This window comes from Plecotus auritus, assembly GCF_963455305.1.
Source record: "Plecotus auritus genome assembly, chromosome: 8".
NCBI classification, from domain to species: domain Eukaryota; kingdom Metazoa; phylum Chordata; class Mammalia; order Chiroptera; family Vespertilionidae; genus Plecotus; species Plecotus auritus.
The window spans coordinates 117,212,164-117,229,635 of record NC_137782.1 but is presented as its reverse complement, the minus strand read 5'-3'; the positions used below and the strand labels follow the sequence as shown (position 1 = coordinate 117,229,635).

The 17,472-nt window shown below is 49.2% G+C and overlaps 1 protein-coding gene across 1 annotated transcript in view; it reads right to left on the bottom strand.

Annotated features, from left to right (window-relative positions):
* Positions 1 to 17,472, bottom strand: part of MERTK (MER proto-oncogene, tyrosine kinase) — a 110,839-nt gene that overhangs the window by 73,402 nt on the left and 19,965 nt on the right. The window contains exon 2 of the mRNA XM_080685870.1: positions 12,612 to 13,014. Within this exon, the coding sequence (XP_080541996.1) occupies positions 12,612 to 13,014 (403 nt within the window). The remainder of the gene's footprint in view (positions 1 to 12,611; positions 13,015 to 17,472) is intronic.

Here is a 17,472-nt window from a genome sequence, read left to right as displayed (position 1 = left end):
GCAGGGGGGAGGCTAGTGAGAGAGCAGCAATGGCCCTGTGGCCTGTTGGGAACTTTGCAGGGACTAGTCATCATTTGGAAAAGGGATCACTGACATCCAGGCTGCATCTGCAACTGCCATGTGGGGGGTGGGCGGTGGGGGGAGACAGGGTGCAAGTCTCTGCAGACCTGGTGTGGCCATCCCCCGCTTAACAAGTTCACATTCATATTCTTTTATTATAAATCACCTTTCTTTTGTTCTTCTTGTATTACATTTGGACAATCTATATATATAAAAAGCCAGTGACCATAACGGCCATAACGACCATAACGACTGGTTGCTATGATGTCCACTGTGGCCAGTGAACCGGCCCGATCAGGCAGTGGGGCTGGCTGGCCAACCAACCATGGGCCCTTCCCCGGGCCGCTGGCCCCCAGTTGGCACCCCCACCCCATTCAGGGCGGGGCTGGCTGGTCCACCACCAACAGCCCTTCCCCATGGCTGGCCCTGCCCCCAATTGGCCCCCCAACCATCAGGGGCGAGCCCGCCATCCAATCACCCACAGCCCCTCCCCCCAGCCAGCCCAGCCCTGATCAGGCCCCAATTGGGGCAGGCCAGCCAGCCAACCTCCCGCTGTCGGCCGGACCCCACCTGTGCACGAATTTGTGCACTGGACCTCTAGTCCTATCTAATAAAAGAGTAATATGCAAATTGACCATACCTCCACTACACCCACAAGCCACGCCCACCAGCCAATCAGGAGCAAGTATGCAAATTAACCCAACCAAGATAGCTGCGGCCAAGGAGAGAGCAGGAGGCTTGGGTTTCCCCCGGCAATGGAGGAAGCCAAGCTTTCTCCTGCCCTGGCCTGCCCTGAACTCCACACAAGGCTACAAAGTTTCAATTATAGGAGATAAATAAATCCCAACAAAAATGGCGGCAGCCACGGAGCTGGAGAGAGCAGGAGGCTTGAGTTGCCCCTGGTGATGGAGGAAGCCAAGCTTTCCACACACCCTGGCAGGCCCAGGCCTCCACTCAAGGCTACAAAGTTTCAATTATAGAAGACAAATAAATCCCAACAAAAATGGCTGCGGCCATGGAGCGAGCAGGAGGCTTGGCTCCGCTGAAGGCTACAAAGTTTCAAATATAGAAGATAAATAAATCCCAGATACCAGGGCCTCTGCTTGGGTTTCCGGGGGGCATGGCCAGCCTATAAACCACCACAGGTCCCTTGCCCAGGCCGCCCCACACCCCAAGGGAACCCCCATCCTGATCCAGGACCCCCACCCTTCAGGGCAAACCAGCGGGCCCCCACCCGTGCACCAGGCCTCTATCCTATCTAATAAAAGGGTAATATGCAAATTAACCATCACTCCATCACAAATATGGTGGTGCCCATAGCCACAAGATGGCGGCGCCCAGTCCCCTCAGCCCTGCCATAATCCCCCAGTCCTGGGTGGGCAGCCGCTGAGAGCAGGCTGTGGAGGCAATGGGCAAGGATGGGGATGCTTCATCCAGTCTGGATGCCACAGTGGGGTACTGTGTGTGGATGGAGTGCCCAGCCCACATAGGGGCACGGGCAGTGGGGGATGGGGAGCCCCTATTTGGGGAACAGACGCACAAAGAGGAGCAGCGCGACCGCATGCAGCTCGCCTGCCTCCTCTGGAGGAATTCCAAGGAGAGAGAGGCAGGGAACGGCAGGCTTCAGCTGCGCCTGCCACCTGCGGGCGGTGCTGCTTTCACTCACTCGCTCACGTGCTGCAGGCTCGCTCCTTCCAGAGTGCGGATTGGCAGCACTGGCAGCGTGTGGCTGTCAGTTCAGGGTTAGAGGGCCGCCGCCTCCTGGCCCAGGACAGGCGGACGATTCGCGTAGGAAACTAGGGTGACACCCCCTTAAAGGGCCCAACTCCCCAAAAACCAGACTCGCCCAAAAAGGATAAGCTCTTTGCTATTGTACTAATCCATCACCTTTAAGCATCATTCACACATTAGACACTTTATCCCTATTGTTAGAATGTTATAAAATAGATGTGTGCTTTTTTGTAAACTTTATTTTCCAGGTAAGGAGAGGTAGACTCGGTCTGAATCCACAATTGTCCAGTGGAAAGCTTCTGTTCAGCTCTGAAAGCTGGGCATGTGGCAGTGGACGACCATCCCAAAAATACTAGATGGTGAAAGAAGCAGCTGGAAATGAGACAAAATGGTATGTGTGCATCTTCAAAGGAAAGTGGATGCCGCTCCAGTCTAGGCACTTTCTAGGAGACCTTGACAATTATCGGCAAGCTGCCGTTCTGAAACAAGCAAAGGTGAGGAAGGAGTACAGGTAATGCAGAATGGAAACTGCAGTTTGGGCAGGTCAAGGACTTTGACCTAGCAATGCAATGCCATCAGAGTTGGGACGTTCTGCGATTCTTAGAACTTTGCAATTGATTTCTATTGTTTGCTTCAAGAAATTTCAAGCAAATGCCCTGAGAATTTATCCTATATAATAAAAAGCCAGAGGCATCACGACGGAAACGACCAGCGACCAGACCACCATGGCCCCTCACAGGCTGGCCCTGCCCCTAAGCAAGTGGTTAGGGGCAACCAGGCAGGCAGGCAGGCAGAGTGGTTAGGGGTGATCAGGCAGGCAGACAAGTGGTTAGGAGTGATCAGGTAGGCAGACGGTCCCTCACCGGGCTGACCCAACCCCCAAGCAAGTGGTTAGGGGCAATCAGGCAGGCAGGGAGAGTGGTTAGGGCTGATCAGGTAGGCAGACAAGTGGTTAGGGGCGATCAGGTAGGCAGGCCAGCAGTTAGGGCTGATCAGGTAGGCAGGAGAGCAATTAGCAGCAATCAGGTAGCCAGTTGGCCCTCACAGGGCTGGCCCTGCCCCCCAGCAAAGAGGGAGGCCCAGGCCAGCCAAGCCATCGCCCCCCAGCCTGTCGCCTGCAGAGGGAGGTCACTGGTGGCAGGGGAGGAAGGGCAGCGCTGCACAGATGGCAAGCAGTGGCAGTGGTGGGGGTGGGGCCAGTTGCCTGCAGCCAGGGGAAGGAAAACCCCAATAGGCCCCGATCTCAGGCCAGGCCTAGGGACCCTACCCAAGGGGTCCCGGATTGTGAGAAGGTGCAGGCCAGGCTGAGAGACCCCCTTGAGTGCACGAATTTTTGTGCACCGGGCCTCTAGTCCTATCCAATAAACGAATAATATGCAAATTGACCATCACTCCAACACACAAGATGGCTGCCCCCATGTGGTCAAAGATGACTGCCCCCATGTGGACACAAGATGGCCACCAAAAGATGGCCAGCAAGGGGAGGGCAGTTGGGAGGGACCAGGTCTGCAAGGGAGGGCAGTTAGGGGTGACCAGGCCAGCAGAGGAGTGAAGTTGGGGGTAACCGGGCCTGCAGGGAAGGGCAGTTGGGGAGGACCAGGCCTGCAGGGGAGGGCAGTTAGGGGTGATCAGGCTGGCAGGGGAGCAGTGAGGCATCAATCAGGCTGGCAAGGGAGTGGTTAGGGGGTGATCAGGCTGACAGGCAGAAGCGGTTAGGGGCAATCAGGAAGGCAGGCAGGCAAGCAGTTGGGAGCCAGCAGTCCTGGATTGTGAGAGGGATGTCTGACTGCCCGTTTAGGCCCAATCCTACCTGGATCGGGCCTAAATGGGCAGTCGGACAGCCCTCGAGGGGTCCCAGATTGGAGAGGGTGCAGGCTGGGCTGAGGGACACACACCCCCCGTGCATGAATTTCGTGCACCGGGCCTCTAGTATGTTATAAAATCTCTGACATTAAGAGGTGGCCTTTGTTCTAAGAGACTGAGAGTCCTGCTTTCCACCTTTCCAGCGTGTTTACAAACAGGAACTACGCAGCATGTGACACCTGCACTCAGCTGGGGTAGGAAGGGTGAGGGGAGGAGGGACACTTGGAGACGCTCTCAGATGCTCTCCCACAGAGGGGTGTCTATTGGCCCAAAGACACTGATCTCTCCGCTACTCAGACACAGCAAAGACGTGACTGGGGAAAAGAGAAAAGCATGGAGGGTCCACCTGCCTAGAAGCTTGCACCCCAATACAAATTATTTATTCAAAGCAAAATAAAACCCATCCCTCAGCCTGTCAAAGGCCGAGGCTTAAAGCTCAAAAGAGAAAGGGGGGCAGGCAAGGGCAAAGGGGGCCCCCACCGACCTAGGCAACGATTAGCAGCCACCAAGGGGCAACAGCACCATCAAGGCCTTGAGGAGCCACAGTCTCCTTGGGTCAGAACACACACTGGACATTTTAAATATAACTTCTCACCTCAGCCGGTCTGGTTCAGTGGATAGAACCTTGCCCCGTGGACCGAAGGGTCCTGGGAATGATTCTGGTCAAGGTCACATACCTCTCGGTTGCAGGCTCCTCCCCGGCCCAGACCCGGGCCCTGGTTGGGGCAAATGCAGGAGGTAGCCAATCGATGTGTTTTTCTCATATCGATATTTTTCTCTGTTTCCCTCTCTCTTCCACTCTCTCTAAAAATCAGTAGAAAAATATCCTCAGGTGAGGATATATATATATATATATATATATATATATATATATGTATAACTTCTCTCCAACAATGTCATTTTGCAAATCCTACTAGCTTATGCTAAACAGAGCAACTCAATTCTATGTCAAGAGTGGTGTCAGTCGGAAGTGGGGGACCCAGGAGTGTGACTGTCACCTGTCACCTGCATTTCCTGATGTGTCAATCTGAGTGGCACCCCACTGACTTAGGTGTACTCTCTTCCCCTTCCCCCTCACTGCTGTGTAGGAGAAAATTAAATCTGGAACACATCTGATGAATGAACATTGGACCTGGGAGAACCCAGGATTAAGTCAAGACTAGATCTCTCCATGTTTGGGGGCAGGAGCTGAATGGCTCAAGAAAAGACAGAAAGAGACCTCACAGGATAAGTATATCCAAATAAGGGGCTGATGCTCCCCTGATCATCTCCTTGGATGTCTGGTGACAGAAAGGGGCTGAAGAAAGAGGGAGAGAAGTGTGTGTCCGGAGTTGCGTGCGGCCCACTGTGAGTCATAACGAGTGGCTGATTGTGCATAGTGGTTTCAGCAGCTCCTGAAACCTCTAGTCAGTCTAGTGCATTTTCAAGGGAAGCTAAGGTCACAGCTACTGCAGAGAAGTCCTTTCCAGACAGTTCACAAGTTCACTTTAAAAGAGGTGTCACTGTTTTCAGGCAAAGCCTGGGATTCCACAAGTGAATGACAAGATCTGACAGGCTGAGGACACCCGTGCCTATGAAGACCTGGCTCTGGGCCTGGGACCGCAGCATTGCAGCAGCAGGCTTGCCAGATGACTCAGGGAGTCAGCAACCAGGGAGAAAGTGACAAGCAGAGAGGGATACAGGGCAGGGCCCCAGGGAGCAGCTCAAGGCAGATGCAAAGCACACCTGTACAGAGGCACAGACAGGGAGCCCCAGAAACCACCAGGCACAAATAACATGTTAGCATCACACCCTGGCTGCAGAAGTCCAGGAGTACCTTCAGCTGACCAGTGAGGAAAATTCAGGCCAGGACTAGAACAGGGGGACTCAAGGAACGTGATCCAAACTCTGTCTTCAGCCATTTGTGGACAAAAAAAAGGGGGGGGGGGCGTTCTATACGTTAGGATGGAAGAAAAGGCCTTTCTTTTGCTCTAGCCTTCCACAATTTATGGGAAGCACCTGGCAATTAAACCCCAAGACTGTTAGCTCCTCTGATTCCAACAGCCCCTCTGTTCAAACTGATGGACAAGATAAGCTACTTTCAAGGCTACATTCTTGCATACCCTTCCTCCCTGCTGCTTTACAACCCAGGGATAATTAGTAGAAAGTTCCCTTTCCCCCTCCTCTTCAAACAAGCCTTTTTTGAACTCTTCATAACTTTTGCTCTAAGAATGTTTTACAGGCTTTGGAAAAATACTGATAAAACACCTCCCTAGACAGCTGCCCGGATTGTCTCCTAAAGAACTAATAAAGTCAACCCCCCTGATGTATGCTCAATTTCACCTAGCAACAGCAACAGCCTGAAAATCCCCCTCCTTTCCTTGTCCAAGGCTTTAAAAGGTGGCGGGGGTGGGGTGGGGGGCAGCTTCTGTTCCTTGCCCTTGCATTGATTAGCAATGTACTGGCCCTATCCCTTTGGGGAAAGTAAAATAAACTATCTATCTATCTATCTATCTATCTATCTATCTATCTATCATCTATCTATCTATCTCTTCTCTCAGTTGTGAATTCTTTCACAGCCCACATCACCTGTCCTAAACCTAACACTACGGAAAGTAACCTTACAGGATGTTCTGATTCTAAATTCCTAACTGGCAGTAGTCATGCCCCAGGCATGTAACTTTTTCTGTAAAAGCTTTATCTTTGTCTTAAGAAAGCCATGTCCATTATTTCTGTGCATCTAGGTTATCACACCTTTGAAATAAGCTGTAACCATCCTCAAGAGAACACATAATCTTGTTAACTATCCTGTAACCCAATCCCTACCTTGTTTCTCCCACCTCAACCCCCAGGCTTCATGTAATCTTTCATCTGTTCCCTCCTTAATTTCAAATGCCTAAAAAAAGCTGTAAAACTGCCCTAGCTGGTTTGGCCCAGTGGATAAAGTGTCGGCCTGAAAGGTCCCGGGTTCGATTCCAGCCAAGGGTACATGCCCAGGTTGTGGGCTCGATCCCCAGTAGGGGGTGTGCAGAAGGCAGTCAATCAATGATTCTCTCTCATCATTGATGTTTCTATCTCTCTCTCCCTCTCCCTTTCTCTTAAAAATATATTTAAAAAAAAAAAGCTGTAAAACTGTTACTCTTGGGATCATGAGATCTTGCTCCCCAGCATATGTTGTCAGTTTGGCTCAAATAAATGCTTATAAAAATTCTCAGAGTTCCAGTCAAGATGGCAGCATAGGTAAATGCAGTACTCAAATCCTCCCACAACCACATCAAAATTACAACTAAACTGCAGAACAACCATCATCGACCTGAAGTCTAGCTGAACAAAGTCCTACAACTATGGAGATACAGAAGCCATATTGAGACTAGTAAGAGGGGCAGAGATGTGGAACAGGCTGGTCCCCCACCCACTTGTGATGAATAAAAATCATGAGGGATACCTTGGATGTAGAGGTCCCTCCTGAGGAGTGAGGGGTCCCAGACCCACACTAGGCACCATAACCCAAGATTCCAGTAACAGGAAGAGAAGTCCCCCTAAGTTCTGGATGTAAAAACCAGTGGGGATTAAGGCTGAGTGAGATGGAGGACTGTTGGGAGTCCCAGATAGTCCTTTTAAAAGGACCTGCCAATGGATTTACTAGGACTCACTTGCTCTGCGCTCCAGTGTTGGGGCAGCAGGGACATAGAGGGAAGAACTGAATGTTTGGCATCAGGCAGCTTTCTCCCAGACAAGAGTGCTGGCAGAGGCATCTGCTCTTTTTCTGGTTCCTCCCTGACAAAGCCAGCAGGTGGGAGCCATATCTGAGTCTCCATCAACCTCGTCAACCCTCTTCTCCCCTACCCTCGTGATTCCCTGAGGCGCTGTCCCCCGCAACTCGGGCCCACCTAAGCCACTTCCAGTGGTTTCCCATACAAACGACCTCTCTTGGATCATGATTAGGACTTTCCTAAAATCTTTCAAACAAGTATCATCTGGCCTCTGGGTATCCTATATGTCTTGCTAAGTGGCCCCAGGCCCCAAACTAGAGGCAGGCAGCAGCAGTTTGCAGCTTGGCTTCTCCTGGACACCTCTAAGCCCAACACAAAGTAGCAGCCATCTTTAGACAGCTTTGTAGCTTTTGCCAGATGGCCCTGGGCAGGGCACAGGCGAGGCTGACCTTGGCCTGCAACTCCTGGGAGGCCCCAGAGCCAGTGCACCCAGTGGACAGCTTCAGGTCACACTGGATTACAGCCCAGCCACCTTCACAAGTGGACTTGGTGAGCACCAAAGCTTCAATGAAGTAAGTTTTGCACTGTTGAGGTTAGCCGCTGTGCAGTACAGTAGCTTTTCCGCTGTTGTCCCAGCTGGTCTGGGGTCAATCCTTCTCAGTGAGGTGCCAACAGTAAGCAAGGCTCAACTACAACAGAAGGGTGCACAGAGCTAACATAGGGGTACGGGGGAGGGGGACAGCTGGAGCCCCTGGCTCAGGTTACTGTGGAGGCTGGCCACTAGGGCCTACAGAACACTTGTTACATAAAGCCACTCTACTAAGACCAGGAGACCTAGTAGCTCTACCTACTACATAGAAACAAACACAGAGAAGCAGCCAAAATGAGGAGACAAAGAAACAGTTCCCAAATAAAAGAACAGGAGAAATATCCAGAAAAGGAACTAAATGAAATGGAGGCAAGGCAAACAAACTAACAAATACAGAATTTAAAATAATGGCTATAAGGATGCTCAAGGAACTTAGTGAGAACGTCAATAGCATAAAACAAACGAACACATGTGGAAAGCATAAAAAGAACCAGTCAGAAATGAAGAAGATAAAAAATATGAATAATAAAATGGCAATAAATACATATGTAACAATTACTTTAAATGAAAATGGATGAAATGCTCCAATCAAAAGACATGCAGTGACTGAATAGATAAGAAAACAAGACCCTTGCATATGCTGTCTACAAGAGACTCACTTCAGATCAAAAGACACACATAGGATAAATGTATGGAAAAAGATATTCTATGAAAATGAAATCAAACAAACAACAAGTTGAGGTAGCAATACTCATACCAGACAAAAGAGACTTTAAAACAAAGGCTATATAACAAGAGACAAAGAAGGACCCTGCAATTTCACTTTTGGGTATTTATCTGAAGAAACCCAAAACATTAAATCAAAAAGTCATGAGGCCCTAGCTGGTTTGGCTCAGTGGATAGAGCATCAGCCTGTAGACTTAAAGGTCACGGTTTCGATTCCGGTCAAGGGCACATGCCCAGGTTGCGGGCTTGATCCCCAGTGGGGGTGTGTAGAAGGCAGCTGATCAATGATTCTCTCTCATCATTGATGTTTCTATCTCTCTCTCCCTCTCCCTTCTTCTCTCAAATCAATAAAAATATATATTTTTAAAAAAGGACATACACACCCCTATGTTCACTGCAGCATTATTTACAATAGCCAAGATAAGGAAGGAACCTAAGTGTCCATCAATAGATGAATGAGTCCTAGCCAGGTTGACTTGGTGTATAGAACACTGGCCTATGGACCAAAGGGTCCCAGGTAGATTCCGGTAAAGGGCACATACCTTAGTTGCAGGCTCCTCTCTGGCCTAGGCCCTGGTTGAGACTCACACAGGAGGCAACCAATCGATGTGTTTCTCTCACATCAATGTTTCTCTCTGACTTTCCCTTTCTTTTCTCCCTCCCTAAAAATCAATGGAAAAATATCCTCAGGTGAGGATTAAAAAAAATAGATGAATGAATAAATAAGTGGTATATATATAAACAATGGAATATGATTCAGCCATTAAAAAAAAAACCCCGAAATCTTGCCATTTGCAACAACATGGATTGACATAGAGGGTATTGTACTGAATGAAATAAGTCAAAGGCAAATATTATATGTTGCATCTAAAAAGCAAAATAAATAAGCAAACAGAACAAGAACAGACTCATAGATACAGAGAACATTTTGATGGTTGTCAGATGAGAGGGGGGTTGAGGGCTAGGTGAAAAGGTAAAGGGATTAAGAACAAATTGGTAGTTACAGAATAGTCATGGGGATGTAAAGTACAGCACAGAGAATATAGTCAATAATAATAACTCTGTATGGTGTCAGGTGGGTACTAGATTTATTAGGGTGATCACTTAGTAAGTTATATAATGTTTAATCACTGGGTTTTAGACCTGAAACTAATATAATATTGTATGTAAACTGTAACTGAAAAATAAAAAATTATTTAAAGACAAATTCTCTACAGGTTTGAATGTTTCTTAAGTCGACACATTCATGTCAGGAAGAGCTTAGCAATGGTCTGGGGAGAAGGACTGTGTGCTGGCATTAATTATTAGCAAGTCCACATCCATTGTATCTATAGCACAGGACAGATTTTTCACAAATAACTCTGTGCTACTCTAGACAACCAAGGAAAGGTTCCCATGCTGAAGGCAGGGTAGGGTGGGCTGGAGACAAGGAGTGGTATTCCGAGGCCCGCCCTGTCCCCAGCACAAACAGCAGGCACAATCTCCATGCAGGCTCCACAGGAAAGGCTCTGAGTTCAGAATAGCAATCTAAGCATTCCAACAACTGAGGAACAGTTCCAGAAAAAGTGAAGATTCAAGAAAATGCCCAGTTCTGGAGACATGGGTCTTCCCTCACCAGACGCCATGGTGGGCAGCACAGTGGGAGAGACCCAATCAGGCGCTTCACCAGGAATATCACGACTTTGAGATCAAGTGGAGACCCCAAAGCTTGAGAAGAAAGAGCAGATGGTTCATACGTGAATCAGAATAGCACTGGACTCCGCAAGAACAAATCTGGGAGTGAAAAGGCAGGAGTACATCAATGACTTTCAAGTGACCACAGGAAATTATTTTCCTTTTGAATTCTGCATCAGGCCAAACTACCTCAAGGTCAGGGTAGGGAAAACATGGCATTTTCAGATGCAGGTCCCAGGAGGCTAGTGGAGGATGGGCTTAATGCCAAGTGAGGGAGTGAAAGCAGGGGCCTGGGCTCCTGGGAGCAGGGGCTGGGAGTCAGAGGGTGAGGGTCCCCACGAGGAGCACAAAAATGGCTCAACTGGACCCCAGACCAGAGCAGGAGAGGGGACGGCTCTAGGGCAGGCATCGCCAAGCAAAAGGTCAGAGCTGATAATCTTGACACATTCCAAAGAAATGCCTGTCTTCCTGTAGAGTTTCGAGAAGAATGTGTGATTTACACTTAGAAAATTAAACGAACAGGCAAGGAAACAATATTAATTTCAGGAAAACAAAAATTCTAAGAAATAAACGTGATTACCATCTATGACATGATTCAGCTGCAAACAGCATTTATATGGCCCCAATAATGTGAGCCATGGGTACTGATTCACCCCAGCTGTGAGTAACACTCTATTAGATTAACATACACACTGGGGCCTGGCACACACACACACAACCCAAGCACCGAATGTCTCTGGAAAGATACTCAAGAAATGGGTGACTCAGATACCCATTGGCAGAGATTTGGGGGTTGGAATGCAAGAGAGAAATTTTAAAGAGTTAAAATGTTCTACGACATGTATTCCCTGCTTTAAAAAAGGTATAAAAGTCCCATGAGATTCTGGTCAAATAGAAACATGTGATCCAGGTAGAACCACAGGACCCATACAGGTTGTGACCGTGGCGTCTAGACAGGAACCACCTGGGCAGACCACAGGGCCAGCAGCTGCAGAGCCCGTCACAGCAGGGCAGCCTCGCCTGGGCTGGCCCCGGGACAAGATCCTAAAGGGACACACATCGCCCCTCTGTCCCTGGGACCTGCCCAACTGGGCTGGACTGCTCAGAAATGGCTCATACGTAGCAGCTAAGCTCTAGGGCCTCTTGAAAGAAATACATAAAGGACACATATTGTACATTTCCACTTATATGAGGTCCCTAGAGTAGAGAAATAAAAAATGAACATAGACTAGAAGTTACCAGGGGCTGGGGATAAGGATGGGGAGTTAGAATTTCATGGGCAAGGAGTTCTTTTTAGAAATGATGGTGGTGATGGCTGCACCACAATGTGAATGTACTTAGTGCCAATGATGTATCACTCAAAAAGGGCTAAAATGGTCACCTTTATTTGTGTACATGTTACCATGATAATAAAAATGAAATTTTTTTTTTTCTTAAATAAACACAATGATGCACCGGTAGGTGTCCTGTCACAGATCAAATGGTGCAGGTGGCATGCCATGGTCACCCATGTGCAAAGCCTTGTATATACTGAGCTGAAGGAAGTCTTCTGATTATAAAGCAAGTCACAGAGTGTCAGAGATCTGGGGATAATAACAACGTTTCCAGTTGATGGTTTGATTTAAGAGATTATGTCCTTATTTTCTATATGTTTTGCTGCTTTCCCATGTACAGTCCCATTTCAGGGCCGCCAGAAGCAGCAGGTGTGAGACCCCCACAGGACAGCTGTGGGCAGGGGCTTATCAAACACCAGCTGCTCAGGGCTCAAGGAACCAAAAGGGATACAAACTGACCTTTACATCTTCACACACAAAATTCCACTAAGAAAGCAAAGTCCTCCAGCTTCAGTGATGGGAACCGCCACAAGTCCCTCGACTGCACAGAAAACAAACCACAAAAACGTTCCCTTCGCCACAAATCACAGGTCACTAGGTCCGCGGGGCCTACCAGCCACAGGAGCACCAGCTCCTGTTTTTGCTGAGAACTGCCTCCCAGTCCCTGGCCCTGAGGGCCGGTGCCCCCCTGGGATGCCTTGCTTGGGAGGGAGCAGTGGGAGGGCTGTCACCCCTACACCAGACCTGAGAGCTAACTATAGTCCAGTGGGGCTACGATCAATTGAAAGAGACCCACCATGCAGACTCTTGGGTATTAAACTACACCCTGAATGCACCTATGGAGCTGCACAGGCAGAAAACAAGACTGTTTTGTATTGAGGAGGCACTTGCTTTTGAATCGTCACAGCGTAACATTTAAATAGGAAGAGGAAGAACACCTACCTGAAGGATGCGATCACTGCTGTAACTTCATCATCGGGGTAAAAGTGAGTAACTGCATGATGTGCCCCAAGCAGTTCCTTCCCATCCTTCCACCAAGAAATATGGGTGTCCTGGTACGTGTTAGGTATGCTGATGGAGCAATTGAACTTGACCTCATTGTGTTCAGATGGCATTATGTGGCCAACCGTGTGATTAAATGCAAGAGGCGGCAGGTGCTTGGACCTGGCCGACGTCGCGCTGGGAAGGGCTGCATTTCCTCTGCGGAGTCTTCTGGGTGGGGTTGGTGACACCACCACCAAAGGCTGGGCCCCAAGGGAGAGAGGAAAGGAGGATGGCACAACCTTAGCCAGGCCGATGGGGAAGGGCAGGCGGGGCGTGGTTTCTTCCCTCACCTCAGCGAGAGCTGCAAAACAGAACAGTGATTTTTAGCCTTTCAGTGGTCTGCAAACTGCGGCTCGCGAGCCGCATATGGCTCGTGAGTCGCAGTTTGCCGCTCTGTTGACTAATGAGTTTGCCGATCACTGGGATAGGGGCTTAATCACAAAGAACAACAACAGCCTGTAATTATTGGAATCGAGAGTCTAGGTCAGTGGTCGGCAAACTCATTAGTCAACAGAGTGGCAAACCGCGGCTCGCGAGCCGCAGTTTGCCGACCACTGCCCTAGCTGGTTTGGCTCAGTGGATAGAGTGTTGGCCTGCGGACTGAAGGGTCCTGGGATCAATTCGGGTCAAGGGCACATGCCTGGGTTGCGGGCTCAATCCTCAGTTGGGGGGCATGCAGGAGGAAGCCGATCAATGATTCTCATCATTGATGTTTCTATCTCTCTCCCTCTCCCTTCCTCTCTGAAATCCATAAAAATATATTAAAAAAACAAAATGTCAGGGTAATTTGTAACTTCCCTTTTTTTCGGACCCCTCAGGGCACAACCAAATGCCCTGGGCTCCAGGACAGAGACCAAAAATTCCTTCATTGTTATTGTTATCATGTTAGTTGTTGACTATTAATTATCCTGAACCTACCTAAATAAAAGAAGTATGTGTCTATTATTTTACTCTTTATACAATGCTAACTATCCTGTACCCACCTAAGTAAAAGAAGTATGTGTCTATAATTTTACTCTTTATACTATCCCAAAGGTTTCCCTGCTTTGTTTTCTCCCGCCTCTCTAATCTATCATCAATGGATTTCATGTAACCCACCTATGTCCCCTCCTTTGATTCTAATGTATAAAAATAGATGAAAAACCGCCATTCTTGGGAGCATTATCCCAATCTGTTGAGATTCTGTTTCCTGGCAATTGTCGACAGTTTGGCTCAAATAAACTCACAAAATTCTTTAGTTTTGAATGTTTTTGCATTAACGTTACGCAATATACTCCCCGCTGTGGGGTACGAGAAACTGTCCTCTACCCTCAAGGTTTTTCTGGCTGGACTAATAATCAAATAGACACGAGGCAAATTAATGAGACAATAACCAAATTTAACACATACATATGTATGGGAACCCGCATACATGAGAGAGTCCGAGACCCACATGCACGAGGTTCAGAGACAGAAAGAGAACACGGGTATGTGAGGCCTCCTGAGCTAGGGATGAGGTGAGGTGCCTTGGGGGCTTCAAAGGGTCATTGCAGGGCAATAAGAAGAGCACATGTTTAGTAAATAGAAGTTTGTCCTGCCCTAGAAACAGGTTACAAAAGGCTATGGCTGATAACTTCTTATTATGGGCAAGGCCCTAATTCAAGTTTTTCCAGGTAGTGTAGGGAGGGGCAGAAGTTTCCCTGGAGCCTAAAGGGGGCTAAAGTTGCCTTTAGCTCAAAACAATCCACATACCACAGAGGCACAGCTAGGAGTGCCTCCTTCTGAACCGCACACCCCATTGAAAAAGATTTTTTGTGACTCACTCCAAGTCCTTCATACCCAACTCAACAGCATGGCAGGAAGGGACGGCACCTGAGATCACTGTCTACCTGACCAGTCACAAGAGTGTCCCACAAATCTGGCCAACAGCCTTGGGAGGCTGCTACTGGTCACAAAGAGACCCATCCCTGGGTGTGGGGGTGGGGATCAAAGTGTGCTCATGCCACCAGCTACAGAATGACTTGGAGCTTTGAGCAAAATGCTTGCCAGCTGGAATGGATCTAGAAACGTTTTCATTTAATCTGGCTCAAAAGTATTTCTAAAAATTCAGGCTCACAATAGTTGCACTTCTAGCTTTTGAAATGGCATTTTTGGAGCATATGTTCTATGCTGGTTGCTATGTATTCAAACATGTATACCACGATTCTGGTGAAACAGGCAGGTAGGAGACGCAGGCCTGACATTCTGTGGGTGGTGACTGGGGGTTTACCAAGGGCTCCATCCCTGCTCAAGGGTTGTGCCTCCTGTCACATTCAAGATGTCACACCCTCCTGGGCTCCTGAGTGCGGGTGTGCAGAGTTGGGTGGTCGCTGCTAGGGCTGTGCCAAATTCAGTGAATAAGAATGCATGACGCCAGACTGGACTTTGGGTGGTGAACACACAATACAACATACAGATGATGTATTACAGAATTGTACACTTGAAACCTATATAATTTCATTAACTAATGTTACCCCATACATTCAATAAAAATTTAAAAACAAGAAAAAAATAAATACAATTTAAAGAAAGAATGCATAGCAACAACTAAAACTTGTAATTCACATCACTAGCAAATAATTTCTAGCATAAGTATCCAGCTAATAAAGAAAAAAAAAGCACCCAGCTAAGCACTTATTTGGATAATGGAGCTACTACAAGCAGGAGATCCGAGGGCAGAAGGAGGCCCCCGAGAATGTATTCCTCTGGCCCCCTCCCTGCCAAGTCCCTCAGGACTGCACACACGCCTTGTCGGAAGGCCACAGCTCTGCTCACTGAGTCCTGTCCACACGCCTTTCTCCCACACCAGGTGCACTCTCAGGGCTATAGCACTGGGAATGCCCCAGGGTGAAATCCGGGTGCAGGAGAAGCGGTTTCATTGGAAGGAACCGAGAACACTCGCTGCTGGTCCCTACACGGAGGTGGCAGTGAGGGACAGGGCCCTCTGCATGCGTGGTGGAGGGGAATGGGGGTCAGCCTGGAGCGGTCACCCAGACAGATGAGTGTGCTGGGGCTGCAGCGTCCATTTACTCCAGGGAGAGGAGGTCAAGGTGACTGGACCACCAGCAAGCCTGATGGAGTGTGGGCCTGTGCTCTCAGTAGGAGAAGGCAAAGCCCAGTGCCTGGGTCCCATACAGCCCCCATCTTTCTCTGGTTTGAGGTGCTTTCTGCAGTAATGAATGCTCCTGCTATTTACCTAAGCCATGTGCACTCTATTCTACAGGCTTCGAAGCCCTCCGGGCCCACCTCTGCCTCTTCCATTGGCAAACCTATGTTTGCCAATTCACTGAGTTCCAAGGCCCTAGGGAGTGGGGGGCTTTCTCCAAATCCCTATTTTTTATTTTTCTTTAAATATATGTCCCTTTTATAGAAGGCAAAAAGTAGAGCGAGGAAAGCAAATGACACAAATCGTGCCCCCCCACCCCCCCCAAAAAAAACACACATATATACAACAGACTGATGGACTGCAGCTAGCCTGACGCAGTCCTGGGCCTGCTACAACATGGAATGGAAACTTTGGACCCTGGCTGTGCTTCTAGTTTTACTGAAACCCCACCTACACTTCTTCTAGGACTGGACTTAGGGAAATGAGACTTTGGAAACCCAAGGATATAATTCCACGCAAATAAATCACTCATTCTGTGCGACTCTCAGAAAATTCTTTCTCTCCAGATATCATAAGGACTCTACCCCCATCCCCCAGTAGGGAAAACGACACCCTGCTTCGTCCAGTAACAGTGGCAGGAGGATTGGAACATTGGTTGGCCAGCAGCTCTGCAGTTAGACCCCCCAGCCCCTCACACTGAGACATGTCCTCAGGGGAAGTGCTTCAGCCTGTTCCCCTGCCAGGATCACAGTCCCTCGTGGATGGAGATGATGGATGACAGGACCCCAGCGCACTGTGCAGGTCCCGGCCGATGTGGGAGCGAGCGAGTGCCTGGATCACCAGGGAGGTGTGTTAGACAAAGCACAGAGAACGGCAACACTGGAGCAGGGTAACTGCCGGCCAAAAGTGAGAGGAATAAATATACTTCCAGCCTCCGGCCAAAGAATCCGGGCTCTGAGGAACCTGTCTAGGACTGGCCTCCACACCCTCTCCTGGCATGAGTTCCCTAAGTTCCCCTGAAGACTCAGATCTCAGCCCAAGGAAGGTGCAGGAAGCGGCAGCTGCTGAAGGCATGGGGCCCAGAGCAGCAGGTGCCATGGCTGCGCTAAGCGGACTCCTGGCCCTGGAGCCTGGGAAGATGGAGGGTGCCCCCAGGTGTTCGATGCCCTCAGCCTGCTTTCCAGTCCCGTGAACTGAGTGGTGAGATGAGGGCGGGACTGAAGGGCCCGCCTAAGGGGCCTCTGCCTGCTCTTTTTCAGATAGCAAGGTGGGCAGAGGCAGGAGCCCAACTCTCTGAAGTTCAGACCTAACATCAGTGCGGGAGACCAGGGAGAGGGATGTTGAGGGGGCGCTGCAGGAGTGAGGGGTGTCTTTGAACTCCCAGGAGTTCTCTGCTTCACCAGTGGAGCTTATGAGCATAGAGCAGGATGGCAGATGAGGGGTGGGCGCTGCCCGGTGCTCCAAGCTTGCTGCCTGCCAGCCAGGCTTTGCTGTCCAGCAGCCTGCAGTGGAGTAGAGAGGCCCCTTCTGGGGTGGATCAGTGTTTACAGAAAGGCTCGTGGCCTCTGGAATCCCATTTATGTCTACACCCCAGGCCCCGGAGAGAGACAGTGCCTGGATTGGTGTCTGCCATTT